This window comes from Bufo bufo, chromosome 10 (assembly GCF_905171765.1).
Source record: "Bufo bufo chromosome 10, aBufBuf1.1, whole genome shotgun sequence".
Classification (NCBI taxonomy): domain Eukaryota; kingdom Metazoa; phylum Chordata; class Amphibia; order Anura; family Bufonidae; genus Bufo; species Bufo bufo.
The window spans coordinates 51,133,560-51,156,502 of NC_053398.1; the positions used below are offsets into that span (position 1 = coordinate 51,133,560).

At 44.4% G+C, this 22,943-nt stretch overlaps 1 protein-coding gene across 2 annotated transcripts in view; it reads right to left on the reverse strand.

Moving 5' to 3' along the window:
- The window catches only part of PPP2R5B (protein phosphatase 2 regulatory subunit B'beta), a 155,207-nt gene that overhangs the window by 21,785 nt on the left and 110,479 nt on the right, over positions 1-22,943 (reverse strand). For both annotated transcript variants that reach the window (XM_040410261.1, XM_040410260.1), the window contains exons 5-10: positions 21,477-21,569; positions 20,130-20,260; positions 19,087-19,146; positions 15,449-15,557; positions 5,919-5,972; positions 2,953-3,003 (exon numbers count right to left, since the gene is read on the reverse strand). In XM_040410261.1, the coding sequence (XP_040266195.1) occupies positions 2,953-3,003; positions 5,919-5,972; positions 15,449-15,557; positions 19,087-19,146; positions 20,130-20,260; positions 21,477-21,569 (498 nt within the window). The remainder of the gene's footprint in view (positions 1-2,952; positions 3,004-5,918; positions 5,973-15,448; positions 15,558-19,086; positions 19,147-20,129; positions 20,261-21,476; positions 21,570-22,943) is intronic.

Sequence of the window (22,943 nt, forward strand, 5' to 3'; positions counted from 1 at the left end):
TTTCAAAACTGATAGCACTATAACAGATCACTTTATCAAAATCTGTCCAGCTTGCCTTATATACTTACTGCTGACATTAGCCTAAAAGCGTCCGAACAGGTCTGGACATGTGCATTGGAATATTTCCAATCTAATGCATTAATATTATAACTGAATAGGCTTTGCATGTATAACTTAAAATCTAGACGTGTCAGGCAAATTCCGAGTTCATATTTGGAATCAGCGCGCTTATTATAGTATAAATCACATGTTTTTCTCTCAATAGCAAAATCATTGTTGCGCGGTGAGAATTATACGCCACTTTTTGGTGTATTAATGTCGTAGATTTTGTCGCAATGTTTTTTTGTAGCAAAATCTGTGTCTTTCTGCCGCTCAAGTCACTTTTCCAGAGTGCCGAGAAAAGGGGGCCTGGGCTGGGAAGAGGGCGGACCTGCACCTCCACTTAACTTTGGCACATCCACCGGTAGCTCACAAGGACTAAGACCGGCGTCTAAATCGCCGGTCTTAGTAAATGTCCCCCTCACTGTCACTAGTCAGTGATTTTTTATCAGTGATCGGTAGTCAAAACCAGGAATTAAGGCCACACAGAGATAACATATAAAGGAAGGATTTGCTCCTGTTCTGTGTTTTTGACCCACACCTAATTTTAACTCCGAATCACTGATGAAACACTGACCAAACACTGACTGTGTGAAAGCAATGCCTGCGTTCTCTGGAAGATTTCCACAAGACTTTTCAGAAGCTGCAGACTGACAAATACTGTGGGCAAGTTTATCTTCTTGTTGATTTTTATCATTTATTTATAGGTTTGGTATTCATTTAAGGCCCCATTCAGACGACCGTATTTTTGGTCTGCATCCAATCCGCATTTCAATGGGTCCGCCAAAAATCCATATGTCCGTTCAGTAATCTCACAAAAAAGATGTCCGTCTCACAAGAATAGACATTGTTACAAGGGATCCGCAAAAAAAAAAAAAAGGTTTCGGATTTTGCGGACTGCAAAATATCTACAGTCGTGTGAATGCACCCAAAGGGCATCTGTCAGCAGATTTGTACCTATGACACTGGCTGACCTGTTACATGTGCACTTGGCAGCTGAAGGCATCTGTGTTGGTCCCATGTCCATATGTGCCCGCTGTGCTGAGAAAAATGATGTTTTAATATATGCAAATGAGCCTCTAGGAGCAACGGGGGTGTTGCCGTTACTCCTAGAGGCTCTGATATCTATGCAGTCGTGTGAATGCATGTGATGTCCGTGTCAGGCGTAATGATGTTTTCACTGCCTGGTCCTGTCAATCAAAGTGCAGAGGGCGCGGCAGTTGCAGAGAGAGCAGAGCCTCTAGGTGTAACGGCAAAGCCGCCATTGCTCCTAAATGCTCATTTGCATACATTAAAACATCATTTTTCTCAGCAATGCGAGCAAATGTGAACATGGGACCAACACAGATGCCTTCAGCTGCCAAGCTCTCAGGTCAGCCATTTTCATAGGTACAAATCTACTGACAGATGCCCCTTAAATAATTAATTTTTACAGCTATATTCTGACACCCCTAATTTTTTCATATTTCTATTTACAGATCTGTGTGAGGACTCATTTTTGTGGGGCAAGCTGTAGTTTGTATTGGTAAAAGTTTAGGGGAACATATGACTTTTTGTTCACTTTCTATAAAAAAAAAAATTGTGGTGGGCAATGTGACCAAAAACAGAAAATCAGCCATTCAGATTTTTTTTTCCTGTTGTGGTGTTCACCACACGCAATAAATATTTTAATAGTCCAGACTAGGCTTGAGCGAATCTACCTTCGGATTATAGATCCGAAGTCGATTTGTTCAAAACCTTTTTTTTTAATGCTGTTTCCATACAGCATTATAATGTATTGGCTCCGTGTAGGCCAACTTCGTATCATCTGAACTTGCACGAGACTTGTGTGAATCAATACGGTATTATTATCTGCGTATTTAAAAACATTTTAACACAGGAATCCTGGCTTTGGTACCGTGATTGGTACCGTGTTGCCAGTAATATGGCATGTGAATGCTGAGGCCACTGACTGCATCTGGAGGTCACTTGTAAATAACTCAACTTGAATGGGTCCGTGATCCAGCCGCCCTGCAAAAAAATAGAACAAGTTCTATTTTTTTGCGGTGCGGAGGCACGGACAAAAACACCATGGAAGCACTCTGTAGTACTTCCGTGGGGTTCCGATCCGTGCTTCTGTTCCGCATCTCCGTGATTGCGGACCCATTCAAGTGATGCGGAGTGCACGCCGTGTATTGCGGACCAGCCGTATGCGGGCCGCAATAGGGACACGGGCACACAACGTTCATGTGCAAGAGGCCTTAGGGTTTCCTAAATGCAAAGCAACTTTCTAAATAATAAAAGTCGGAAAATGAATGAAGGAATGGAGATTGCAGCCTGAAACTTAGTAGTTACCTAATAATGAGGTGTATTGTAAGGGTATTTTTAAGAAATGATTGGTTCTATCCCCTTTAATTCTGTACTCTTTTATGTTATGTTTGATACTCTATTATAAGCACCAGTTGTTCATATAAGTTTGCTTGGATATAATACTTTATCCAGGGATTTATTCTGCTTTTTTTTTGACATTTTTTTAATGACCTTTCAGGATACACAGGACTCATTTTTGGTCATTCTCTGCATCAACATAGCAGTAAAATACTGGGCTGTCTGGGGCGTTCCCGATGCATAAATGTTGGTGTGTCTAGGGGTCTAGTCACTACAGAAACATATGGTAGTTTTTTCAATGGGCCAGAGGGTCACCTAGTGTCAGCTCCCACAATAATAATGGCACTGGAATTAAACAATGCAACCTGGATGTTTCCAATTCTCGTGGTTGGGCAGGCTTTTTGAAGTGGGTGCTCTAGCTGTCGCTGCAAGAGGGCATCTTGGGTAGGGTATTTTGTGGCCCTGGATATTACAGCACTGACTTACCTCTTTCTGGGTACAGGTCTTTGGCCAATACTTTAACAAACCTCGAATTACCTGTAAAGAAATGAAGGAACACTGTTAGTTTGTTCTGGATTGCTGACATAATAAGTGTGTCATTCTAAAGTTTAGTGGGAAGGAATGAGTCCAAAGGCCCTTTTACTTAGGCAGATTACAGGGAAACAAATGTTTGTATGAACGCTCCTTGCCGATAATTGCCCCATATTAATGTGTCACTCATCATCACAAACGTTCCTTCATTGGGTGAAAGTATGAGTGATATGCAGTGGCCCAGAGGATCACGGCAAAGGGTTAATTTAATGTTGCGGAGTCAAATGTTGTGATTTGTTGTTAAAGCACTTAGGAGGTCATTTATTAAGACCAGCATTTAAGATGCCAGTCTTAGTAACCGTTATATCTGGTGGTGGATCCTCTGAAGTTATGAAGAGGTGCCGGCCTCTACATAACTTTGGCGCATCCAGCTCCAGTCTAAATGTAAACCAGCTTCCTTGCTGGCTTATATTTAGACCATTTTCTACTCTAATCAGGTGTAGAAAATGATGACTGAGTTGTGTCTGATGTCCTGTCCCTTCCCACGCCATGCTTACTTTTTTTTAAACCTGGTGTGAGTGGGAAAAAGTATTTCTGTATGCACCTGCCGTGGCCAGTGATTGGCTGCAGCTGTCACACGACCTCTGTCAACAGAATGTCCCGTGACCTGCGGAGGTGGCCGTGGAGCGATGGAGCGCAACAGTAGGGACCATGTAAGTATGACCACCACCGCAGATCCGGACACTCTTTGAAGTCCGTTAAAAAAGTTTAAAGTTGCACAACATTAATGATTTCAGATATCCCTCTTCTGAATGGCTTGTCATGGTTGGCATGTGAAGGCTGTTGTTTTAGATGGAATTGCCACATGTTAAAATTGCAGATTGATCTGTAGACTGGAAGTTGTAGCCTTGACTATAAGGCTACGTCTACATATGCATTTGTAATTACAGCATTCTGTTCCAGCAAAGAAACAAAATAGCGGAATTGCAGTATCCGCGATATCTCCCCAAAAAAAGAAAAAAGCATGGATTGCACATCCCATGCTATGCATTGATCTATTATTACTTCTCAGCACAATACATATCGCGACAACCGCTGCCGCAACACCATGCCAGCAGGCAGAACGACCCAGTCATCCAACAGCACCCGTGCTGTCAGACTAAGCCCCCTTGGCACTGGGCAGCATCAACCCACAGGCACAGCACTGCAGCAACAACAGCCGCAGCGTGTGAACAGGTGTCATAAGCTTGTCTTTTCATGTAGTCTCAAGAACTACAAACGGAGGCCTAGTAGGAATTTATAAACCCTTCTGCAGTCTCTTGCTAAGGGCACATGCACACAAATTGCGGATGCGCAAAAAACAGATGCCGCCCGTGTGCCTTCAGCAATTTTCGGAATGGAACAGGAGGCCCATTATAGAAATGCCTAATCTTGTCCGCAAAACGGACAAGAATAGGACATGCCTCATAATTTTTGCGGGGCCACGGAACGGAACAACGGATGCGGACAGCACACAGAGTACTGTCTGCATCTTTTGCAGACCCATTGAAATGATTGGTTCCATATACGGAATCAAAGTATGGCCCGTATACGGAATGCAAAAAACGTTCGTGTGCATGAGCCCTAAATAAAATTACTTGGGGAGAATGGGAGGAGCGCTGATACCATGGAAAAGAGACAGACAATGATAAAACTCCCCAAAAATTAAGAGAAAAAGCATGGATCGCACATCCCATGCTATGCATTGATCTATTATTGCTTCTCAGCACAATTCATATCGCTACTTAGCATAAATAATAGTATACCAAGCCCTAATCTACATAACGTACATGAGGCATTAGTATACCTTTGGATCAAAATGCATAGGTCCTCTCACCATGCCAGGGTTACCTCTACGAGGAGTACCTACTCATAATTGTGCTGAGATGCAATAATAGATCAATGCATAGCATGGGGATGTGCGATCCATGCTTTTTAAAATTATTTTGGATTATCCGGCATATGTTGGACGCTGCTGGCGTCCAATGGATCCCAATCACTGTAATGGGAACCGCCGGGTATCCGGCATTATTCTTGGGCATTCTGCCAGACCAAATACCGCCGCATGCACTGCCAGTGGATCCCAGCGGTATTTTTGTGTGAAACTGTTTAAATTCTTTTTTTATTCAAATTTTTAAGGTTCAAAAAAGTAAATTCTGTTTTACAATAAAATGATAATGAATATCCATATCAAAAACATAAATAAGATTGGTCTACATAGCATTAAATATCATGACATGTATTACAATGGGATTGTACAACAATCAAGTACTAATGTAGGAAAGAAAATTTTCAGTTCTCAAAAGTTATTGAACCTATAACCATAGACGCTGGGGTGACAGGCAATCAAATATCAAGTTAGGACCGAAGTCTTTATTGACAACATGAATTGTGTTTGCCATTTGTTATATGCCTATACCACTACAGTATTCTTAATACTTTGGAGTTTAGCCAACTTCTGAATTACTGATTGTGACAGACCTAGTCGAGTCATCCCAGCTATATCTCAAAGAGAACAGTAACTTTGGGGGGAAAACAATTTAACAGGGGAAACACGGGGGAGGGAATGGGAGGGGAGGGAGTCAGGTTTAATCTAACCTTATGGGTACAGGGTCAGGATGATGAAGCTGAGAAATTAAAGATGTTCAGTTATGGAATGATAGTCAATAAAACTTTTAACTCGACAGCTAAAATTCCCCCAAACCTGATTCTATTTAGTATTTTTGTGTGAAACTGAGCTAAATCTTATACATATAAAACCGTACAGAACCCTGTTAATAACTCATTTGATCATTGTGGTCTACTACATAGATATCTAAATAGATACATGTGAATCATGAAGCCTTCAGACTGAATAAAAGTGAGAAAACAATGGTACTTACATGTTCTGTTAATGAGGAATCTTTTTCCAGAAACTGAACAGCACAATAAGCAAGCTGAGGACAGAATACATGGGCTGGTGTTAGGTTAAAACTGGAACAAATCATACATATACACGAGCAACAAATGTATACTGTAGAGATAAAACACTACTACATCATTATGAACTGCAGCACTCCAATAAGCCACAATTCACAGACCTCTATAAACCTCCAGACATATAAGGATTCATAAAAATAATAATGAATAAACAGGGGTCTGGGGGCGTGGCCTGGCCGGGGATGTGAGCGGCAGCAGCGAGTGTTAGCTCCCGCTATTCACAGCAAACATCCTGCTCCGTGGGCTTACCTGAGCCTCCCAGGGACCGACAGCGCTATCTCCCTGTCGGTTGTTGTTGTCTGATGTCCGTCTGGAGGGGTCCAATGGCCGGAGGAACTGCCAAGAGGGCAAGGAGATGTCGGGAAGTGCCGAGCGTGGTGCACAAGATGGCGCCGGCACGCTCTCCACGGCCAAGAAGCAGGTCAGAGCAGGAGGCATGCCAGGAGCTGCGAGGGTTGCAGCGAACTCCAGGGCACTGTTGAAGATGCCAGAGCTGCAGGGACCCTATGTGGAGGAGACTGTGGAGGGGAACACTCAGGCTGCTGCAGGAGGAGCCCATGAGGACACTGTGGAGGTTGGTGTGGCAGGGGCAGAGAAGGCAGCCGTGATGGAGGAGGAGGGGGCCATGTCTCCCCTGGGTGCAGAGCCGACTCTAAAGGATGTCTTCAGGGCAGTTACTCAGTGTGGAGTGACCCTGACAGCACTACAGCAGCAAATGGGGACCCTGAAACAAGAGCTTACATTTATTCGCCATGATCTGCAGAAAGTTAATGAAAGAATGGTGGAGGTGGAGGGTCGTGTCAGTGAGGTGGAGGATAAGCTACCCCCTTTAACTAGGGCATCCCGCACCCATGACCAACAGATCTCAGCATTGATGGCCAAGGCGGATGATATCGAGAACCGTCTTATACGCAACAATGTGCGTCTTCTGGGGATCCCTGAAAAAGTTGAGGGGCAGGATCCTACCTCTTACTTTGAAACATATCTTAAGGACGTCTTTGGCACTGGAGTGCTTTCCCCTCTATGTGCGGTGGAGCGGGCACACCGAGTCCCCACCAGATCGCTGCCACCGGGAGCACCTCCACGACCAGTCCTGATTAAACTACTCCACTACAGGGACTGGGATGCCATTTTGAGGGTTGCCAGAAACCGCCCAGAAATCACCATTAACGGCAAACAATTGCATTTTTCCAGGACTTTTCTTCCGAGGTCCAAAAGAAGCAGAGCCAATTCGGCCAATGCGGCGACTACGTTCCCTGCAAGTGTCCTATTCCATGATGTACCCAGCACATCTGCCGGTGGCTGCTCTGGGATCTGTTCATTTCTTTACTACACCGAAAGAGGCAGCCACGTGGATCGACCACCATGAGCGGCAGCTGCGACAGGAGGAGAGATGATGGCCGTCCATTTATTTAAAGTTTGTACCCTTGGCTGCTACCAAGCGACCTGTTGGACAGATATCCCTTTACTGTTTTAACTGCCCACGGAGCGCAAGTATCCTTTTATGGCGGGGGACAATCTCGCTCAGCGGAAGTAGAGAGGTTGAAACGTTACTTAGATGTCCGGTTTCATGGAGGACTTGTGCCTCGGCCTGTTAGCTGATGCAATGCAGGAACAATTTTTGGGTTCTGTTTACTGTTTGTTACTTTTTTTCTCTAGGGATTTTCTCTACCATGTCAATGTTGATGCTCTGTATCCGTGATATCATGCCTATCTGTTGGTGCGATACCGCAGCTGTATTGCCAGTACCTACAATGCTCCTAATACGTTATGTTATCAGCTGGGACATGTTTCTGATGTTTAAGTATGGCTAATGTATTTAATATTGTGAGCTGGAATGTGCGCGGCCTGGGCGACCCGTCAAAGCGATTCGCCGTGATGGATTATCTGCGCCCGTATTTCCCCGCTATCATATGTTTGCAAGAAACCCATTTTACAAAGGAGGGGGCACAGGCATTTTATAGGTTATGGATGAGTCATACATTCCACTTAGCGTTCTCTAGCTATTCCCGTGGGGTTAGTGTTCTGGTCCATAAATCAATTCCCGTCCGGGTTCAGTCATCCAGTATTGACCCTGACGGCCACTTTATCTGTATACACTGCACTATTTTCATGCAGGAGTACCTGCTCGTATCACTATATATACCTCCCCATTATAGTAGTGTGGCGTTAAGAGGTGCCCTGTCATTTATTAATAGTAACCCTTATATACCGGTTCTCATGGTAGGGGATTTCAACAATACTATTCATCCGTATTGGAATAGATATGGGGGTGCACAGGCGGATGCTGATGGTCCTATGTCAGCCTTTGGTAGATTGTTGGAGGAGCTGGCCCTGATGGATTTGTGGCGTGTTCGACATCCTAATGTGCGCACAAGGCTTTATCACGTATTGATCTGGCACTAGGGTCTGAGTTGGTGTGCAGACAGGTGGTGGAGGTGAAGTACTTGGCTAGGGCTCTGCCTGACCATTTCCCTTTGTTTCTGTGTCTGGCTGCCACACCTGTGATTCCCGTCTCTCGACATCTAACTCTTTTTGGTTACAGGTAATTGGCTGTTCCTACATTAGCTCTATTATACGGGAGTATTTTACCCTGAACGTCGGCTCAGCCGCAAGCGGGGTGGTGTTGGACGCTATGAAGGCTTGCTTGAGGGGGGTGCTTATTCAGAGGATTAGTAGAGCCAAACTTAAAAGCCGATAATTTGGAGAATTTTTGAGGGACCGGGTTGGGGTGACGGAGGCGAACTTTGAGGAGAAGGGCGATCAGTTGTCTTTGTCTGTCTGGAAGGAGGCTCAGGATGCATATAACTTGCATGTTGTAGAACTTGCTCGCACTAAGCAATCCTTTCAGCGACAGAAGTATTTTGATTAGGGGGAGAAGGCGGGTCACCTACTGGCCCTGGTGGCTAAGGCACAGTCTACGTCGACATACGTTACTGCTTTACAGGGGGCAGATGGGACGGAGATTGTGGATAGCCAGGCCATAGTGTCTGTATTTAGCTCCTTTTATGCTGATTTGTATCAGTCACGCCTCAGCTGTAATAGGGAAGATATATCGGCATATCCAGGGGCGTAGCAATAGGGGGTGCAGAGGTAGCAGTCGCTACCGGGCCCAGGAGCCTGAGGGGTCCAAAGACCCTTGTGCCACATAAGAAGACACTGGTGTTATAGAAAGTGTATGCAAGTTACACCTCTGGCTGGACAGAAGGGGTTAGGTTAAGAATTTGGTCTGGAGGAGGGGGGGTGCAGTTTAAATTTTTGCCTCATGCAGCACGAAGGTTTGAGGGAAGGGCGGCCCAAGCTGAACTCTTGTACCAGGGCCCATGAGCCTTTAGCTACGCCCCTGGGCATATCTACAGGGGGTATCCTTGCCTAGGCTGTCAGATTCAGACAGAGCGTACCTTAATGGCCCGTTGCAGTTGCTGGAAATTGAGGAGGCGGTGTCTTCTATGGCAAATAATAAATCACTGAGTACTGATGGGCTGCCAGTAGAAATTTATAAGAAGTTTGGAGATGTCTTACTACCTCAGTTGCTGAGGATTTACCAGGAGGCCTCGGAGACGGGGGCTCTTCCTGCGTCAATGCAAGAAGCCATTATAGTTGTCCTCCCTAAGCCAGGTAAAAACCCACTTCTTCCAGATTCCTACTGCTCTATATCATTGTTGCCCACAGTCATAAAGATGCTGGCCAAGGTTCTAGCTATGCCCCTCTCAAAAGTTGTCTCTTCACTGGTACATATAGATCAGTCTGGATTCTTGCCAGATAGGTCCACAGCGATTAACATCAGACGCCTACATCTAAATATGCAGATTCCGGTGGACAATTCAGGGGATAGGGTCATCTGTTCCCTAGATGCCGCTAAGGCATTTGATAGTATTGAGTGGGAATATCTGTGGGAGGTGCTGGAGAGGTTTGGTTTGGGGGATAGTTTCATAGCATGGGTGCGGTTGCTATATGGTAGGCCTACAGCAGCAACGGATATCTATCAGAGGGATTCCGGCTCTACAGGGGAACCAGGCAGGGATGCCCTTTATCCCTGTTATTGTTTGCTCTGCCTATCGAGCCATTGGCGGCTTTTATCAGGAGTCATGGTGGGATCATAGGTTTTAGTCATAGAGGGTCTGAGGAGAAAATAGCTTTGTACGCAGACGATGCTTTGCTGTTCCTGGCCGAGGCTAGAGAGTCCCTGCCGGAGGTTATGGACGTGATCAGTATTTTTGGGAGTTACTCTGGCCTGGTTATAAATTGGAGCAAATCATCCCTCCTCCCTATAGATGATGTAGATCACTCCGAAACTCACGAATTATGAGAAGCTGAATTTATCTCCCCCATAGGTAGATTCAAACTGAAATTGCATGTCTGGTCTAAGTTGCCGCTGTCAGTAGTAGGACAGATTAATCTTATTAAGATGATCTGGATGCGCAGCTACTTTATCTACTACACAACTCCCCCATATGGTTGCCTCTCAGGTTTTTCCACTCAATTAATAGGCTGTTTAGGGAGCTTATATGGAAAGGGGGCTCGGCAAGGCTGAAACTGGAGCCCCACAAAGTAGTAAAACTGATGGGGGACTGGCTCTTTCGAATCCATGGTTATATTTCTTGGCCGCCCAACTCCAGCATATGTGGGACTGGAAAAGGGGAGAGGGGGATGCCCAAAATAAGCTACTAAGAGGCTTCTTGGAGGTACCAAATTTATATGAAGTGCTGGAGGCAGATAGGTTGAAACTGTCTGGTGTGGCGTTCCCTACATTGTGTCTCTTGTATAGAACGTGGTGGAAGGTGAGGGACCTACAGGGCATAAAAGGTGTCACACAGTATACATCCATATGGGACACTCCATGGTTGCCGCATCTAGGCTCCCTACAGGGAATGGGAGGTTGGTGCCATAGGGGCATTATCAGGGTCCACCAACTTCTAGATAATAATGGTCTCAAAACTTATGAGCAACTTCAGGCGGAAACTGGTTTACTAGCCTCAGACTTCTATAGGTATTTGCATCTGCGCCATGCCTTCCGGGCTGACGGTGGTATGCTAAGCTCGGAACACCAAAACAAAATCATTGCTCTTATAGACAAGAGGAACTCCTCATCTGGTGTTATCTCTTTGCTTTATCAGGCTATATTAGACCGATTTTTGCAGGTTTACCCAGTGAATAGTAGAGCAAAATGGGAAGCAGAGGTGGGACCATTAGAGCAAAACCAGTGGCAGGAGATATTGGAGAGGACCCCGCAACTCTCACTCAGCGAAGCCCACAGGTTGTCACAATTATATTTGATCCATTGGGTTAACAGAACTCCTCAGTTTCTGTTTCATATTGGACTCCGTTCGGATTCCAAATGCCTGAGATGTGGGGAGGAAGATGCGGGTATGTTACACATGATGTGGTCATGCTCGGCCCTGGAGGGCTTCTGGCGCACTGTACTACATCTCATTAATTCCCTGTATCAAGTTACACTGGATGTTACCCCATTTGTATGTGTATTGGGATATGTGGAGGATCTGCCAATCACTGAGCCCAGAAAGATAGCGGTGGCCAGAATGTTATATATGGCTCCTAAGCTTGATTGCCCAGCATTGGCTAGATGCATGTAGTCCTAGTAGAACCGAATATATCGCTAATTGGCTAATCAATTTGGAACGAGGGGTTTATAGGAAGAGGGGCGCTCTGACCAAATTTTAAAAATTCTGGAATCCTTGGATTGATGCCCCAGGTCTGGCGTCCAGGGAATTACAGAGATATAGTTTGGGGTCACTAATGCCCGATATGTGTATATGGCTCGGCGGTTTCTCGCAGGGTTTAGGGAACGTCTACCCGCTGTTTAATAAAGGAAAGTTGTGCTGGATGACAAATGTCCTTCTACCCACGGGATCAAGGGCTTCAATCTATTGGACTGTTGGGAGTGGTGTAGGTAAGGGGAATGTATTTCTTATTTCTTATGTGGGCTTGGTGGAGTACTCGTCTGGTGAAGGGCGTGGAGGATGGAGAGCATCATTAAGATGGTTTGTGAGGGGAGGGTTTGCGGTGTTGGGGCTATATGTCTGTAAATTTTAAAATATGTTAATAAAAATTGCTTAAATTAAAAAAATAAAGAGGGGTCTTTCAGGCGGAGATGGCAGCGCAACGGTTAGTGGCGCGGCCATCTGCGACTTTTCCCCGCTCATGCCAGGTATAAAAAGTGGACGTGGCGTGGGCGGGGAAGGGGACTGGCTGGCAGGTCCATCTGATTTACCAATTTCTATGCCTGTTTTAGTCATATAAAATGGTCTAAATGTAAGACAGCTCGGAAGCTGTCTTACATTATGAACTGGCGCTTGATTCGCCAAAGTTATGGAGAAGCCTGCACCTCTTCATAACTTCGGCGGATATACCGCCAGCTATGGGCTTTTATTTAGACCAGCGTCTAAAATGCCGGTCTTAATAAATGTGCCCCAAAATCTGCACAGGTCTCTATTCTCAAGTTCGGTCTTCAGGATCAGACAGTTTACCCATTTTTAGTGCCGGTTAACAAATATAACTTTTTTATTTGTTCAGCTATTGATGTGATTTTTGGAGGTTTGTTTGTGACCAGCTTTGTTTGCAGCTTTGTTTGTGACCATAATTTTTGACTTATTTTTAGAATATTTAGGTCTATAGCTTGACAAACTAGTAAAAAAAAAAGACTTTTTTACATTCCAGTTATTTTCTCTATAAATCTCATAGTGTAACCCTAAAACAGACTTATTTGCGTTCATTATCATAATAATACAATATTAATTTTGATAGAATGGTGGTAGGCGGACTTTTGGGCTTTCATGTTTTTTTTTATCAATGCTTTTCCTCTCTAAGTGGTTCTGTTAAGAGGGAAATCAGCCATATTCCAAGAGCTACTGTCACTTAGGGCTGTGCTGGGTTTAGTTGAAACCAGAAACAGACTCCTTACACTGGCAATCACGTAAGCAGTCAGCTGACCACCAGGAATATTCCATGAGAACAGAGAATTCAGAAGTGGTGAAAAACACTTTTATCTTCACTGTATGGTGCCCAGCAGTCTGACAGCCGGGCATTCAACAGCCAGCTGCCTGTTCATCACGTATATATAAAATAAAGGGGTTAATGACATTGGCTTATGTATTTAAAGAGGACCTGTCACTTCTCCTGACATGTCTGTTTTATTAGCTTCATGCATTTCCCATCTAATAACAATTTTGGAACATCTCTTCTCATGGCTCTATGTTGTGCCATTCCTTTATTATTTCTACTAGAGGTTATGAATGAATTGCTAGCAATCTGCAGTAAGGGTACAGAGGGGTGGTAACCAGTTGGGGCGGGGGGGGGGGGGGGTCCTGCACAGACTCACTCTATCCAATCAGTGCTGCCATTTTCAGACTGTGCAAATACACCCCCCAACTTGTTACCACCCATCTGTACCCTTACTGCAGACTGGTAGCAATTCATTCAGGGGCGTCGTTAGGTCAAAACATTCGGGGCTGGAGCCCCGGATGTTGTGTCCAATGCCCCGAATGTTTATGCTGGTGGGATTTATTTTTATTTTATTAGGCTATTCCTAGCCATCTGGGCAATCCCACAGATCATCCCCCAACCCCCCTTGTTTTGTTCCGCTACTTGCAGGCTGTGTGGGCATGAGTTCAGAACTTCAGTCACTTCGGTCCGCAATTCTGTTCTGCGGCGCGTGATCCCGCGAGACCCGCTGCGGGTCTTGCGGGATCACGTGCCGCAGAACAGAATTGCGGACTGAAGTTCTGAATTCATGCCCGCGCAGCCTGCGAGTAGCGGAACAAGTACAAGGGGGGTTGATGGGTTCCAACTTCCTACACTTGTTGATGGGTTCCTTTACATATTACAACGGATTCTGGAATCCCAGCAGCACAATCTGTGATTAATTTATAGTTGGGGGGTTTACTTAATTTTAAATTAGGCTGACCATAGGTTAGGATGATCTGTGGGGTTGCCCAGACGGCTAGGCCCTTCACTGTAGTTATTAACCCCTTTCAGCAGTCCTCCATTCACTGCTGAAAGGGGTTAATAACTACTGTGAAGGCCCCCCCAGTGGCAATGAGGGCGTGGCTTCATATGGTGGGGGCGTGGCTTCACGGGGGCTTGTGCCCCGGATGTCTTCAGACCCTAGCAATGCCCCTGAATTCATAACTTATAATAGAAATAATAAAGGAATGGCACAACATAGAGACATAAGAATAGATTCTCCAGAATTATTGTTACATGGGGAATGCATGAAGCTATTAAAACATATCAGGAGTGGTAAAAGGTCCTCTTTAATTCCAAAAAGCTGTCTATAAGGAGAAGGGGATAATTGCTCAGCCCCAGTTGCTGGGTGTGGGTCCCAGCCCGTGTAGCTGGAAGCTGCTCAGTCAAGTGGAGTTGTGTGTGAGAGCAGAGTGTGAGGCAACAATGTGAGCCTAGAGCTGTCAGCAAAGTGCCAGCCCTGAGAGAAAGAACTGCTGGGAGTGCTGAGTATCTGTCAGAGAAGGTAATGCCTATACTTTAGAAGTTTAGTGGTAGGACGGCTCACCCTCTATAATCACAGATAGGTGCCAAGGTCTATATTGAATCACCCCTTCAAAATAAATGAATAATGCATATATAAATAGGCACTCAAAACATATGGGTTCACGTGAGAGATTGAGCAGATAAAGTGCAATTTATTACAATTTAACACATAAAAACATACGTAGACATAAAAATGGGAAGAACAAATTCCTATTTAGGATAATGAATACGCTATCTGTTCAATAGAGTCCGCAGATAACGCAGGTAATTAGATGATATAAAAAAAGTCTATACTTTGGCTATGAACTTTCCTGCATCCTGGTTGTGACGATAAACCTCAGGCCCTTCACCACCTTAAAGAGACAGACTGGCCATCTGTTTTAAGGACTTCACCCTGCTTAGGGTACTGTGGAAACACAGATATTGAGAAAGTAGAGAAAGATTGCACCCCTTGGCTGAATTGGGAAGTGTAGGTTAACTGGAAGGGGACTTTACACTTTCTACACCCCTATACACAGCCTTGGAAAATTATTCTATGCAATGTGGATGATAAGGACTGTGTCTACCTTTTCCAGCATGTGTATTTATGAATTGCTGAAGTTGCTAGTAAATTGGTTCATCTGTTACCACTGAAACCATCCTTGTCATTGCCAGCACCAACACCTGCATTGCCAAGGCATTATACTTATACTTTCATGGGAACCCTGCTTTGCACCCTAAAAAGCCATTGACAACAAGGGCACCCTAAACCACCAGCAGGCAGGAGAGCCATCAAATTCAGGCTATTCCCCCAGGGGAGGTAAGGGTGTGCCTCTCCCTTCAGTGCACATCACACGGAGTGTCATTGTTAGAACGGGAGATGGAAGGGGAAGCTCCTACCCTTATTACAGGATACAGTAACTTTTCAGGTTCTTATGTCTCTTACCTGTGCATGAAATATGGAAAGGGATTTTGCAGAGTGCAGAGGTATCAATACTCGGACAAGAAACTGCTTATGTTCAGATTTTAGAGGTAAAGCAAATCCATTGATGATACTACACAGGATGAAGGAAAAAAAAAAGACAGGTTACATTTCTGAAATGTGGATGTTAAAGATTTGTCCAAGATATTAATAGCACAATAAAAAAATACCACACATGACGCTGCAGCCAATCACTAGCCTTAGTTGTCTTGCATCATATACTGCTGAGGCCAGTGATTGGCTGCAGAGGTTATTTGTCGTATATGGGTACCTCATGGCTGCAGCTAGGATTAGTGTATAACATATTTAGTTTTTTTTTAACACCTTCCCTGCATTTCACCAGTTTAATTAACTTGGTCATTCCCTTTAATGTAAGGATCTCCAATAGAGACACTTTAACTACAGACTCCCATACACATTAGATAACCTTTTGCCGAACACAGCTTTAGCCGACAGCTAATTCTCCTGACCTCTCCATACACATGCACACTTGGCTCGATTGACCATGCAGAAAGCTGCTGCCAGACATCTTTGACAACAACTTATCTCCTCAAGAACAGAAGTATTGAAATCCAACTGCCCGATCCTTATCTCCACCACCTGCTGTCAGGGGACAGTTGGGAAGCCCCCATACACATTGTCCAGCGGGTTCAGATGACATTTATCTAGTGTGTAGGGTCAGCTTATAGTCAGAGGTACTCCCGCTTCTTCTGGTTTTCATGGCTGCAGCATTGACGTTCCATTCCTACAGGTCACTGTTGTAGCCAATCACTGACCTCAGTAGTGATGTCCCATGTACTGTTGAGGTCAGTGATTGGCTGTACAGTGACCTGTGTGTATGGAACGTCAACGCTGCAGCCAAGACATCAGCGGCCAGAGGACTGGAGCACAGTGCTAGGGGCACGAGAGAAAAGGGGTAAGTATCTCCTCTTTTATTTTTCCTGAACTTGGACAACCCCTTTAATAAGTATATATTATCTATAATGAACTGCATAATGTGGGAGATATTTGTTATCTTATACTCATTATATCTATCAACTTCTACTTTTAATGGATGTGCACTATAAATATTCATGATTCCCTGGACCAGCTCAGGCAAAAACATGTTAATTCTCTGCAGGTGGGAGGATTGTGAGCCACAGCCAAACACCTTAGATAACTCTCACCATAAAGTCTATGGAAATAACGGAAAGAATTGAGCAAGCTGTGCATATGGTCACCAGATCTGCATTCTTCTAAAATGTGACGATCCAAGAGGGGACTGTCACGGCGCAGTGTGGTAAATATACTACACACTAAACACAAAAGGGAAGGGAAAAGGTATTAGGCCTGGAACCTAGGGAAAGGGAAAAGGTCACACCTAGTGAGTCCATACGCCAAGCCCTGACTGCTATCAGTATGAACAGACCTTGATGGTAGGAATGTTCATACGCAGGAACCTAAGCCCAATCTAACCCGAACAGGGCCCTGAAGATAGTGTCAGGACACGGATGGCCTATTCCTCCCCAGATGAAGGAATAGGAGGGGAAAAACAACAAATAACAAAGAAGATGCACTTAACTTCCAAAAGTATGCGGACAAGCAGGAACTCAGAGAGAACCAACACCAGAACTTCCACAAACAAGGAGCTATCAACCACATAGCATGATGGGTAAGGCAAGACTAAATAGAGGAGAAGGAATTACAACTTAAGCTACACCTGAGACAAGAGGTGTGGCCATCCGCAGCAACAACACAGAAAGGTGAAACCAAAGAGACTGTCAATCAAGTGCAGCCAGTCTCCTTGATCTTCTAGTCCCTGTGACAGGCGGGACCGTGACAGGGACACACACACCTATCAGGAATTTAGGGAAATATCCTATAGATGACGAGAATACCCCTTTATTGGCAAGCAGGGGCATACATAGATCTCATAGGGCCCCATAGAAAACCTTGGCATGGGCCCCCCTGCTCAACCAATTTCCCATGCAATGTGGAACGTAAAGAATGATTCCCTAGATTTTTGACAAATTTGCCATTTTTTTATTAAGAGAAATACAATTTTCATTAAAAAGTCACACCTCACCCAATTTATCTGACTTCTATATCGGAAAAAGTGGAAGAGTTGCCTCTTAAAATGAGTGCTGATTCAGGACACTATATTTCTTAATGTATTTACACCAGACCACTGCCATAAATACAATGATAAATCTCCAGCTACCATTCACACAGAATGTTCTAAAACTGGCTGCCTGCAGCCACCACTATGGGGAACTCAATGCATTGGAATTTATACAGTTACTGTTGACATCAATGAAAGCTGTAGAATCTTGATGTACTGAGTTCCTACTAGTGGCAGCTGACAGAAAATGCCATGAATCTACAGTATGTTGGAATGGGAGAAGCAGCCTTGTTTGCCTCAATGGCAGTGTAACACCCCAGAGTGGCGTTACCATTCCTGCACCCTGCTACTGTCTGTAATAGGCTAACAAAAATACCATCTTATCTATTTCTGTACAGGTCCTCTACACTGTGTATTCCTAATCTTGCTATGCAACTGTTTATTACATGTAATGTGCCTGGTTCACCAGCGGGTGGCAGTGCAAATGGCAGAGCTATAGTTAGAGAGAATGGAACTCACCATTCCATTATCCCCCCTTTGGGCAGAAGTGGGCCAGTCCTGCTTCCTGCCGGAAGGGTGGGGCAAATGTTTCCAGTTAGTGCTAGTTCTAAGCTAGACAGGAGGAGTGTGAGCAGGGGCATGCCTACGCCAGCCAGACCACCCTAAGCTCTGCTGGTCATGAAGAAATATATGTCTGGAAGCCATAGGGGCCAAAGGAATAGTTCTTCGGCCACCATAAGAGAAATCAGCAAGAGGAAGAGTTCTTCGACTGAAGATAAGTTTTACTGAGTGTCAGAAGGGGAATAACAGTGAACGGTACCCCATCCAAGGATACCAGAGCAGATTAGGAGTACAGAAACCAGACAAAAGCAGAGTTTAGTGCAGCATAAAGAAAGAAAGTGAAGTATTTAAGCAAGCCTGTCAGTACAGCAGAGAAAGAGAGAAAGCAGAGTTGAGTTGGCCTGCCAGTTTATGCTAAACGCCTGCTGGAACCAAGACAAAGCCTGCAAATCGTTTGGATGAACGTTTGTTTATTCAAGTAAAGCTGCGATTGAATTTCACCACGTTCTGGACTCAACTTCCTTTTCCTTCATCCCTCAATTATTCCCCCTTATTTTTGCTTCAGAGCCAAAGCTTGGGGTCCAGCAGTATCCAGGTAGGAGCACCGTGACACAAAGAGACATTTAGGCCACACTGTACCACTCGGAATTCCTACTACACCTGGGACGCGATAGAGGCCCTGGGGGATGGCGCGTTGCAACAGGTACGCCACTGTTTTCAAGGAACATTATGAGATGGGCAGCACAGTGTTTAGCACTGTTGCCTTGCAGCGCTGGGGTCCAAGGTTGTAATCAGTATGTAAGCCCAGTGGAGTGATGTCAATCCCTGTAAAGCGCTGTAAGATATATTGGCGCCATATAAATGACTAAAACAAATAAATAAAGGTCTCTGTGGTGAGTCTGAACATATGTCATGGCTGCTTCGTTTGTACATCACTCACCTGCCTAGGATTTCAAGGAGTTCGGCCACGCCATTAAACCGCTCTGTCTCATAGATAAATCTGCAGTAGAGAAGTAAAGTGTTTAGAAATAGAATAAGGTTATCAACCCTTTTATCTGACAGGGGTGAACAACATAGATGCATGCATGGAGTCCAAGGGCTGTATTACACTGGTCAAGGGTCTGCCAGATCATTGCTAACTAGCTATTTGCAAAAACTCTCGTTGGCGATGATCTGCCTGTGTAAAGGTGCCACCAATTACTTAGATTGTGCTGTCTAATCACACTCTGCTGCTGGCAAATAATGATTTTGTATGGAACGGTTATGTGCAGTCTCACTCTAATACCGCTCTGCTGCCGGCAAATAATGATTCTGTATGGGGACGATTCTGTATGGTCTCCTCCGCTGACGAGCAGGTGATTGTTGGGAAGGAACGCTTCCCTCCCGACAATCGTCATCTAAATCTACCAGTCTAATACAGCCCTAAAGCCGGCTATACAAGTGAAATAGCTCTCAGCTTCAGTATCTTTCCTATTTCCCACCCAAACACACCCATGCCTGGCTCGACCGTGCATGCATTTGTTGCAAATGAGAGAGGGCAGAAAGCTGCTGCTAGAAAACCCTTGCCAGGTGGCTTCTCTCTTCAAGAACAAAAGAATCAGGTAATCAGAATATGCCGTTGGGGGAAAGTCTAGAGGCCAACATGCATCTAATGCATTTTCCAGGCTACAGATATTGATGACCTATCCTTAGGATAGATCATCAATATCAGATCAGTGTGGGGGGGGCGACTCCAAGTACCCCCACCAATCAACCCCAGTATCTAACAGTGTACAGAGCAGAAGCAGAAGGCTCCATATACTATGTAGTTTCTGGTGCAAATTGGTATTTGCCTAGAAAAAGAACCCTCTTGCTAGTGCCACCTATTGGAAGTGGCTCCTTATGAGTCATATTCTGACTTTCCAACAAGCCTTGGGAATTGACAAGGGGATATAGCCAAGCCAGATCCGTATATAAACATCTTAAAAGGCAGAACATGTGCACCTGAGAAAGATATTGTTGCACTGTTTTCTGATGTAAGCTCTGAGTCCCAGGAATTTTCCATAAACACGGTGCAGAATGGTCTTCAAATATTCACGCTCACGGGGGTCCTCACTGTCAAAAAGTTCCAGTAGCTATGGAAGTACAAAAGGTTAGCAGGAAAGGATGAAACATCCCTGCAAACTTAATGTGCACATACACTGTCAATAGCTTCCACATACATGATCAGTGTGGCTGAGCACGTATGTGTTTTAAATGGCAAGAGAGGAGAAAGCTGCTACCAGACACCTTTTGTGGTGGCTTATCTTCTCCCAGAACAAAAGGATCAGGTGTTAAAGGGCATCTGTCAGCAGATTTGTACCTATGAAACGGTCTGTTCTGTTACATGTGCGCTTGGCAGCTGAAGGTATCTGTGTTGGTCCCATGTACGGAGAAAAATTATGTTTTAATATATGCAAATTAGTCTCTAGGAGCAACGGGGGCGTTAGCGTTACACCTAGAGGCTCTGCTCTCTCTGCAATTGCTGCTCCCTCTGCACTTTGATTGATGTGGACAGGCATTGAAAACATCATGCCTGGCCCTGACTTCTCCTACCAAAGTCAATTAAAGTGCAGAGAGCATGGCAGCTGCAGAGAGAGCAGAGCCTCTACGAGTAACGGCAACACCCCCATTGCTCCTAGAGGCTCATTGCCTACATCATTTTTCTCAGCAATGTGGGCACATATGAACATGGGACCAACCAGTGGCATGCTGGGGGGGGGGGGGTAGGGGGGCGGTCCGCACCGGGTGCCCGCTCTTAGGGCGGTGTCAGAGCCCAGAAACAATGAGCGCTTCCATCAATACAGTATAGGTCATCAATATCAAATATCCGGACAATCCCTTCAAAAGTCCATTGGGATCTACAGTGCTATAAGCTCAGTTCCACAAAACTGCAGGGGGTCTGGGCGTTACTTCCAGAATATGGTCCATACCATATGCCTACATGAATTATGAATGAGGACTTGTATGGATTTTATTTTATTTTTTAAAACATTATGATACAAGTTCTCTGCTACGCTCAGGATCACCATAGCACTGAAGCACTAGCGTTCCCAATTTTATGTCAGCCCTTGCAAATTGTAGCTATTAAGAGAGACAAATGGGTAGAAGAAGGTAGAAGGACGACAGTAATGCACATCAGAGAGCATAAGTAGGTAATATTATATCTGTCTGCACGAAGATGGTTACCTAGTAACATCAATATTAAATATGTTTACTATGATTATGGTAATTACAGTCAGGCCGCCGTGTGTTCTGAGTTCTGAGAACAATACAGTGATAAAGGAGCATGGTTGTAAGTAGCATACTCACCATAAGGACAAACTTCTGGTCCACATATCTCTTGGCCAGTGAAGGCTGGAAGTCCTGACTTTCCAGGAATCGGAGAAAGAATTCATATACCAACTAGAGATAGATAAAAATAAACAAAGGATAGTAAGGAACAAGTAGAACAGGTACCAGCCATGGTTATATGATACAGGGGAGTAGCTACCATGGAAGCAGGGGAAGCGGCTGCTATGTGGCCCGAACTCAAGAAGGGGCACGAGAGGAGGACAAATGGATTTATTTTCAAGGCCCAGGGAGTGCTCCTAGTCCTAGCACTGGTATTACTCACAACTCCCTGTTCTTCACCTGGCGCCTGCGCTACATTACGTCCTGGCAGAGAATAGCTACAGGACAGAACGCTGTGTGAGTAGAAGTGCACTATGACCTGATGCTGTACAACGTCAGGTCAAAGTGTAGTGCGTGCCTAGATGCAGTGCTGCATGAAGAGCACAGGTGCCTGCAGGAGAAGAAAAGAGATGAGGTCTGCATTAAAGGCTATGGACACCTTCGGAGGCAATTTTTGTTTATGATTGCATTTTTAAATTTTTGGGCAAAAAATAAATAAACCATATTTTCAATTGGCCTTTATTAAAAATATTGAGCCATTCTGTCACAAAGGGTTAACAGTTTTTCTAGCTGTGTGACTGGTACTTTCACTTTGTGCTATCTAATACTTCTACTAATACTACTAACCTTCTCTCTAAACTACTGAGAGGTCATAAACATTTAAGCCACCATCTTATCAGCAAGATACCAACTGAGCTATAGAGTGTTTAGGAGGTCAGGGTCAGAGCAGAGATAAGGAGCTCCCCAAATGACGGAAAAGACAGGCTGTTACTAGAGGAGATAGCTCTGTACACAAAAAAGGATTCCATATTTTTAATAAAGTCCAATTGAAAAAAATGATTTTTACCTCAAAATAAGTACAATGCAATAATTTAAAAAAAATTCCCCCCAAAGGTGTACATAGCCTTTAACCACTTCAGCCCCCAGTGCTTAAACACCCTGAAAGACCAGGCCACTTTTTACACTTCTGACCTACACTACTTTCACCGTTTATTGCTCGGTCATGCAACTTACCACCCAAATGAATTTTACCTCCTTTTCTTCTCACTAATAGAGCTTTCATTTGGTGGCATTTCATTGCTGCTGACATTTTTACTTTTTTTGTTATTAATCGAAATTTAACGATTTTTTTGCAAAAAAATGACATTTTTCACTTTCAGTTGTAAAATTTTGCAAAAAAAACGAGATCCATATAGAAATTTTGCTCTAAATTTATTGTTCTACATGTCTTTGATAAAAAAAAATGTTTGGGTAAAAAAAAAATGGTTTGGGTAAAAGTTATAGCGTTTACAAACTATGGTACAAAAATGCGAATTTCCGCTTTTTGAAGCAGCTCTGACTTTCTGAGCACCTGTCATGTTTCCTGAGGTTCTGCAATGGCCAGAC